Genomic DNA, 8,605 nt, shown 5'->3' on the forward strand with positions numbered 1-8,605 from the left:
GATGTCGAGCAGAGTCCGCCTAGGTCGATGTCATGTGGAGTCGACCCTGGCTGATATCGAGCGAAGTCGGTCTGGATCGATGTTGACCGGAGTCGGTCAAGTCCGATATCAACCGGAGTCGGCCCGAGTTGATGTAGATCGAAGACAACCCGGGCCAATTTTCAGAGTCGGCCTGGGCAAATGTCGAGCACAATCGTTTCGGGTCGATTTCGATCAAAGTCGGTCCGGGCTGATGTCGAGCAGAGTCGTCCCGTCTGTTTTGAGCATAGTCAGTCTGGAATGATGTCGAGCAAAGTCGGCCCTAACCGATGTCAAGCAGAATCGGTCTTGGCCGATGTCGACCGGAGTCGGTCCGGGCCGACGTCGACTGGAGTCGACCCGGGTCGATGTCGACAGGAGTTAGCACAGGACGATATTGTTCTGAGGCGACCTGGGCCAAAATCGACCAACGTCAGCTCGGGTGGATCTCGATCAGAATCGACATTGGCCGATAACGATCGGAGACAGCTCGGGCGAAACTCGATCAAGGTCAGCCCTGGTTGATTTTCAGAGTTGGCATGTGTCGATGTCGAGCGATCGAAGTAGGCCTTTGTCGATGTCGAGCAGAGTCCGCTTGGGTTGATGTCAAACAGAGTCGATTTTGTGCCAATGTCGAGTGGAGTCGGCCCGGGCTGATGTCGAGAGGAGTCGGCATGAGCCGTTGTCGAGCGGAGGTGGTCCGGGCCGATGTCGAGTAGAGTCGACCGTGGCCGATGTTGACCGCAATCGATCAGGGCCGATGTCGACCGAAGTCGATCTGGGTCGATGTCTACTGAAGTCAGTTCGGGCCGATGTCGACTGAAGTTGGTTCAGGTCGATGTCAACCAGAATTGGTTCAGGCCGATGTTGACCGGAGTCGGCTCGGTCCGATGTCAACCGGAGTCGGCCCAAGTCGATGTAGATCAGAGACAACCCAAGCCAATTTTGGAGTCGGCTTGGGCCGATGTCGAGCATAGTCAATTCGAGCCCATTTCGAACGAAGTTAGTCCAGGATGATGTTGAGCAGAGTCATCCCGGGTTTGTTTCGAGCGGAGTCGGCATAGGCCGATGTCGAGTGGAGTCGGTCTGGGCTAATGTCGATTAAAGTCGGTCCAGGATGATGTCGAGCAGAGTCATCCTGAGTCTGTTTCGAGCGGAGTCGGCACAGGCCGATGTCGAGTGGAGTCGGTCCGGGCTGATGTCGATTAAAGCAGCCCTAGCCGATGTTGAGCAGAATCGGTTCGGGCCGATGTCAACCGAAGTCGGTCACAAAAATTGTTTAAATATAGGAATAAATAAATTATTATAAATATATTACTAATTTTTTTAAGTTATTAATATATTTACATATCATTTTAATACAATTCTACTACAAATGTAAAAAGTATAGATATCAATAACATAACAAAACTAAGTGATGATTTATTAATAAAATAATATAAGTGGGTATTTATTTAAATATTAGAAGGTATATGATTTTCATATATCAGTGCAATTTTCCTAAAGTAGAATTTTACTACTACCATGCAAATGCAATTTGATGAAATGTTGCAAAAATTTGATGCAAACTATGGCAATACATTTCCAGAAATCACGACCCTAATGCCAAGTTTCATGGCAAGTTTCATGAATTAATGACAGATTGTGGATCAATAAAGCTGGATGATGACTCACAAAGTTTTGACAAAACTCAAACTCTTAGGGTCTATGTTAGACAAGCGGATGAGTATTGTATCAGCAGTGTCTCCTTCAACCCATGCTATAGATTCCTGCTCTAATAGTTTTAATACCCGTAGTCTTCTGCGAGACCCTTTAGGGTTATCATTTGCATGAACCATAACCTTGAGGTACTCGTATGCTGATGTAGATAAGAAAATATTGAAATTACCATAGAGAAAAAGGGAGGAAAATTTAAAAGGATCCATAAATTATACTCATCAGCAGTACGATGTCGTAGCTTACATGGAATGCCAGAAAAAGAAGAAAGGTGACACTTCAGTAATCTCACAGCCTCATTTGAACCATGGTCACGTAAGTCAAGCACCATTTCTTCTGCTTCACTATTGCTGCCAACAAATATAACAAAATAATTATTGTACTGCATAACATACAAATGACCACCTTAACGAAGTATAAAAAAGGAATGAAACAATGCAAATTTAAGAGCAGAGGAGATTAACCTGGTTTCAAGAATAATTTTGTTCGATTCTTCATCAGCATCGTGAGCCTTGCTCAGAAAAAACTGTCCCTGCCATCACCTAGCATGCATCAATGCATGACCAAATTTTGGAGAAACTAGGATAATAAATTATAACTGGTTTCCATTATCTAGACAAATAAGACAATCGGAAGCGCCATATTTAAACATAAACCAAATATAGTAACTTTTCTGATTTGAAAAATGTACTTCTGAAATAATGGCAACTAATCATACAAGCTCTAAAGAGCCTCTTTAATTCTCAGGGGTAGTTGTGAAAAAACAACTGAATGCAAGACGCAGTACTACTTAAGTCATGAAAGAACTCTACATAAGTCCTTATAAAGCAACTTATTGCTGGGCTCAATTCTATCAAAAACCTACCTGTTCTAACAGTTTTTCTGCTTTGATTTGATCCCCCTCTGCAAATGCATCAATTGCCTGATGTAACAAAATGACCCATTAGTCTTTACAGTGTCCATCACAAAAACCCGGCACCAGGTTAATCTACCAAGTAACTATCTAATCCAATGATAAAATGTGTAACCCAAACAGAAAATGCAAACATACTGCTTTATAATATTCATTCATTGCCACTCGGTACTCCTTCACAGCTCTACGCACATTCTTGTACTCTTCCTCGTCCTCTGGATCTGTAATATACAAAGCACTCAATCTTCATATAAAGTAGAACACAACTTCAGAACAAGATAAAATATAATATCTATATATATTATGTGACAAGAACTAAGAAATAAATGGTCAACGGATTTTGATTCTGGGACTGTATCACAAATTCTTCCAACATTCCAATACTTGTCCCAGAGTGAGAGAAGTACATGAATCAACTAATTGCAAGGCAATAATTCTCCTCCGGCTTAGGAAGCACATGCAAGGTATAGCAATAGCATCATAAAAATACATTGTACAGATACATATTGTGAGAAATAAAATTTAGACACAAATCTGCTTTTACAAAAGACATGTAGCTAAATAAGAGAACTTATAACAAATAAAAGAAAATACGAATCCATTTTTCCAGATAACATGAAGTACCGTCTATATTTTCTGGTCGTGAGAAGTCCATGTCAATGTTGAGTTCTTCCGGGGAGTCTTTGGGAGGTTCAAAAACCACACGCCCGAATCGTGATTTCATATTCAAATCCTTTACAATTCTTTTAGGAGCCTCTTCCACCTCAGAATGCCCTTGATAATCAAACAAAGAAGACAATACTTCTTTCTGAAGGTCATATCTTTGTTTTTGTTTTTGTTGTTGATGTAATTCCGTTCCTTTAGTTGTAGCTATGTTTCTATCTCTGCATCCCAAAGAAAATAGAAATTAAGACCCAAAATATCATGAAAATGAATTCACTATGCTGTTCAAGCATGACTTAAATTGAAAAAATATGAAGTACAATACAACTCCCTTGTCTAGTGATTTTTAAAGGCAAATAAGATGATGAAAATTAGTAGATATTAACAGGAAAAAAGAAAAGAAAAAACAAATACCCTCTGGGATAATTTAAATCCTGAGACTTTCTTTCAGAAGAAGGCACTTCAGAATTTGGTTTCATATCTGTAAACTGTAAAAGTGCAGTTAGCTTTAATAGCAATCTAAGAATCTAGAATTTTAATGTATACATCAAGATATAATGTTCTGAACGGGAAGGTCAAAAGCAAAGAGAATACAAAATCATCACCAACAAGTCATAAGTATTCTTTTGTAATAATCAAGTACAAGAATAAAAAACATTAAATAGACATAACCAACACAGTGAAAATAATTGTCAGAAAAAAAATGAGCTCAAAAATATCTTTTTTGCAAAACATTCTGCAATCTTTTCATACGAATTTTAGTTACACAAACAATTCGTGTAAAACGACAGACATTATTCAAGAAGGTGGCAGGTGGCAAACAACTTCCACAGCAGGAGGTAAACCGTCTCATTTCCCTAAAATCTGTCCTGAGGTGGATTTAATCCAAAATCTTGAGCCATTTGCAAAGGAATTTCAAAATTTACAAATTATAATATCTATAACCAAACATAATGAAAATAGAATACATAATCCAGACTGAGCTTCAACATAAAGAAATAATCTTGGCGTGTATACTTACTCTACCAGCTGAATCACCAACAACAGATTTCCTTTTGCCTGAAGCCATATTCGATTGATCGAGTAGCTTCACCAAGCTCTGGATGATTGCAATATATATTTATTAGGCATAGGTAATAAGCGAAGCAAGAAAATACAAGATTTGGGTAGTCTGAATGAACAGAAAAATCATGATTATTAATAAGCTCCATGTTATTTTACTTTTTAAACCAGAAAAAAGTGAATCATATCCTTGTCGATTTACATTGTTTGAATACTACATGAGATTATGGATGGAAAAAGAAAATGTAGATTCTGGTATAAACCCCAAAAAAAGTGGGAAAAACAAAGTAAAGAAATATCAATAACAGAAGCATAAGAAGATGTTTAGGTACCTTCTGAATATCGTACCCACAAGTATCTGCATATTTGCAATAAAATCAGTCAGCTTTTAATACAAACTAAAGAAATAATGGTAACAATAATGTAGTTCAGCCCATGCGTTGCTTGGCTTGGTCATAAAATAAATAGTTAATAAATCAGGTATATACATCAGTAGTGGTACTTGGTAGATTGAGGCATTTAGTAAATGTTTAAGCCAATATGCTTGATAACTAATTGTAAGAAGTGATAAAACAAACTAGCATCAGATTTATTACATAAGAACTTATGCACCCAAGATAGAAATTTGAGCATTAAATTGGTTAAGCCAAGTCCAGGTAGAAAGCATCAAAGGCTTGCATTGCATCAGATCAAAGTAGAATCTATTTTATTTTCTAGGCATGACACACAGTCAATACTGGACAACATTAATCTATTAAAACAACATACATATGTAACCCATTATAATCATGTTCAAATAGCTACATAATGATATAATGAAGAGAAATTCTAGCAGCACTGATCACCATATATCACCACTATTGTGCCATTGCGACCATAAGCTACTACAGGGGCGGGATAGCAGCACCGTGATGATTCAAAAAACCCAGGACATTTTTTGGATTTCAATTTCCAAATATGAAATCTACAGCTTTAATAGGAAAACTTGGATTTAAAGGTGATTAATGATTTCTATCAAGGAAACTTATCATTTACATTTGTTGGTATTTGTGTGTATCTTTTACGCTACCTATGACTTTTTATTGTTAAGTACAAATAACATAGATTTTGTGTAATTTTATTTCAACATTTTTTGAGAATTGATATGTATATAAAATACGTTAGAACAGATATTCAAACAAATATGGTATGGGATAATGGAAAATTTGAATAAAAAAGTGGTTAGGAAGTAGTAAAATTGAGTTTTCTACAATGAAACGAAATGATCAGTAGAGCCGGAGACAGAAAATGCCATGTAAATTTTAGAAAAAAAAGGAGGTTGTAAATACAAAATGCATTAAGGGAAATATCATACATACAATAAGAGAAAATAACCGGCTTCAATTTCGTTTTAACAGCAACAATATTTGAAAATTTCATACCAAGAACTTGCCGTATCATATTTCGTTCAAGCTGAAAGCCATCTCCAAGCATTTTAAATAAGAAATCTTCCATATCCTGGTGAAGCTGATCATGCTTAGAACTCGAAACATCTGGCTTGTTTTTTTCACGCCAGATTCCGGTCATTGGCAGCGACTTTGCATCCAACTTAATTGGTTTTTTCGTCCCAAAAGACCCATTTGCTGATGGAGCAGGTCTAACATAGTTCTTGCCAATAATGCTTGAAACAGTACCAGCCGAAACAGGGCGAACTTTGGTTTTCCTTTCTTGGAATGAATTCTCAAGGGAATGTCCATCTGATGATTCAGAAGACCCTTCAGTCCTGATATCTGTATTGGATGAATCAAGGGTGGTTGAAGATGATCCTAAAGAACTTCCCTGCATTTCAAACAAAATTTCCCCAGCCAAGTCAGCATTCCGGCTCGCCTTGCAATAAGCAGAAGCTATCTCTTCAAGAGAAAACACAGAGCCAAATGCATCAAGCAAACACTTCAATGCTTTCTCTTCTTCACACTTCACAATATTCTGCCCAGAGACTTCCATCCCAATACAACAAACCTGTCAGAAAATCAAAGACCTGCAATAAACATAAATTTGATCAATTCTTTCAAAATTGAAAGCAACAGGGGAATCGAATACATCATCACCCATTCACATCCCTAGATCAAGCATAAAATCAAAACTTGTTTGGTAGAGAGGATGAACCTGCCTATAGCACTGAGAAAGAGTGAAGGCTGTGTTCGTGAATGAATAAGCAAGAACTGAAAAGAAAAAAATGTTAAAAGATGCTTTGCTTTGCAATGAGGAATAAATGTCGGGAGAACTCAAATCAGTAAAGAAAAGATCTTTGATTAGTTCCAATCACAATCATGCATGCATCGAAAAGAGTTGTAAAAGAAAAATTAGAGATGAGAGCGGAAGAAAATAGATGGGATATGAGGGAAAAGAAAGAAACGAAGTTAGTATGAGGTTTTGTCACGTAAATTGTGAGAATCAGTAACCAATCAGAGAAAAAAGAAGAACTTGGAGTGAGTGAGTGACCGAGAATTGGGTAAATATCATCAAAACAAGATGAAACGACAGGAAAAGCAAACCTGGGGCCGAACTGTGCAAGAAGAGAGAAAAATAAGTGAAAATAAAACAAAGTGCTCTTCAATACTTATAATATCCCAACTCTCTAACATCATAACTAGAAATACACTATGCATGTGTAGTAAACTTAACTTCATCAAATAAAAAATAGATTCAATTATATTTTTGATATTTATCTAACTTTTTTTAATTGATTTTGCATTTGACTTTATATTTTTTTTCTCAAATGAAATATCATTCAAAGTGAAAAATTGAATAAAAAATCATAATAACATATATTTGATTGGTTGGACTTAACTTCAAATAATTCTTTCATACGGATGTATAGATGATTTACAAAATAAACAATGAAAAGGAAGATTATTCTAACTAATAAGTTTGTCAATATGAATAATAACATGTAAAAATGTGGTATATATATTTTCTTAAATTTATTTTTAATTGTAATAACTATGGACTGAATATTGTATAACTTTAGGTTAAGATATGATAGGTAGATGTATAATTATTATCAATATATTTTTGTATTTGTTATCTACAATAAATAATGAGTATACAAAATAAATTATAAATTATATTGTCTAAGATCAATGATGGAAAAGTTGAAAGGTTAATAATAAGACTTAAAACTATGTAAAAATAAATAAATAATAAAATCAATTAAATAAGTTTCAATATATGCCTTTTTAAGTTCCTTATACCTGGTAACTAGTGCAGACGGAATGCTCAATAAGACTAAAAATTAACTATAAATAAATAAATAATTAAATAGTCAAATACTATAGTGAAATCCATTAAATAGGTTCAAATACGTGCAATATATTTAATAAATATAGGTACGGAGACTAAAAGTTTAATTGGATCTAAAGCTCAATAAATGAGTATTGTAAATAGGTGATCAACCCAATAATGAATTTATTTGATAATTAACTAAAATTAATTATGACTTTATCATTAAAGCCTCTTGCAGGTACATTCACCATAGGAAACTTTGAGATCAGAGGTTGAGTAGTTCGAGTTGACTTAATTCAACAAGTGAGGATTCATACATCAAAGTTCAAGTCCAAATCAATGAATATAATAAAAAACTCAAACCTAAATAAAAAGACCATAAGACCGTGAAACCGACAAGTTTCATAAGATAATAAGTTATTTATTTTCAGATCGTGTAAGAACATAAATACCCAAATATAAATGAATTTTAGATATATTGAAATTGATAAAATAGATAACCTTTAGTTAAATTTTAATTACTTACTTTGGTTTATTATTTTTCTTTTCAAACAAATTTCAGTTTTATTAAATATAATGTTTATTTTGAGCATTAATTCAATCTACTTTAACTTCTTTGCAAATATTTTTTAAAAAATTACTCAAAATAATGGGTAATACACATAAAAAGAAAAAGAAAAAAATAAGAATAATATGTTTATCTTAGTTTATTTTCCTTACAATAATAAGAGTTTTCTACTCTCTATATATATAAATTACTGACAATCATAATTTCAGTAGTGTTTTTAATAATAATAACATAAAAAGAAATGAGAAGTCTAATGTAATACTCTGTTAAAGTTATTAAATATACATAAACAATGTAACCTTTACATACAATTATTTATTGTTTCGGATATATAATCTAGTTTTTGATAGGTAATTGTTTTGTTCAATATTTTATAAACTCAAGTAAATATTTTCTATGTC

The 8,605-nt window shown here is 34.6% G+C and overlaps 1 protein-coding gene across 7 annotated transcripts; it reads right to left on the bottom strand.

Annotated features, from left to right (window-relative positions):
* Positions 1-1,513: 1,513 nt before the first annotated feature.
* On the bottom strand, positions 1,514-6,978 carry SDE5 (silencing defective 5). 7 transcript variants are annotated; one of them, XM_068640833.2, is made up of 12 exons: positions 6,907-6,978; positions 6,522-6,573; positions 5,794-6,389; positions 4,705-4,730; positions 4,332-4,409; positions 3,725-3,798; positions 3,272-3,531; positions 2,786-2,868; positions 2,600-2,656; positions 2,199-2,266; positions 1,981-2,084; positions 1,514-1,876 (listed from the first exon to the last, which is right to left on the bottom strand). In XM_068640833.2, the coding sequence occupies exons 3-12, from the start codon at positions 6,353-6,355 to the stop codon at positions 1,689-1,691; spliced, it is 1,500 nt and encodes a 499-aa protein (XP_068496934.1). In that variant the 5' UTR covers positions 6,356-6,389; positions 6,522-6,573; positions 6,907-6,978; the 3' UTR covers positions 1,514-1,688. The 7 variants fall into 7 exon arrangements, 5 of the variants coding, with proteins under 5 accessions (XP_068496934.1, XP_068496933.1, XP_068496937.1 ...); XM_068640832.2 differs by having other exon boundaries at positions 6,518-6,573; positions 6,907-6,971; XM_068640836.2 differs by having other exon boundaries at positions 5,794-6,370; positions 6,518-6,573; positions 6,907-6,944.
* Between the last annotated feature and the right edge of the window lie 1,627 nt (positions 6,979-8,605).

Source organism: Phaseolus vulgaris, chromosome 6 (assembly GCF_051622355.1).
Source record: "Phaseolus vulgaris cultivar YP4 chromosome 6, ASM5162235v1, whole genome shotgun sequence".
Taxonomy (NCBI): domain Eukaryota; kingdom Viridiplantae; phylum Streptophyta; class Magnoliopsida; order Fabales; family Fabaceae; genus Phaseolus; species Phaseolus vulgaris.

Bases quoted from the DNA above. Each gene is read 5' to 3' on its own strand.
- SDE5 (XM_068640833.2), bottom strand. From the start codon at position 6,355: ATGGAAGTCTCTGGGCAGAATATTGTGAAGTGTGAAGAAGAGAAAGCA. The intron at 3,799-4,331 runs GTAAGTATACAC...GCACTTTTACAG, and splicing joins TTGGTGATTCAGCTGGTAGA to TTTACAGATATGAAACCAAA. The intron at 2,085-2,198 runs GTTAATCTCCTC...ATTTGTTGGCAG, and splicing joins AAAATTATTCTTGAAACCAG to CAATAGTGAAGCAGAAGAAA.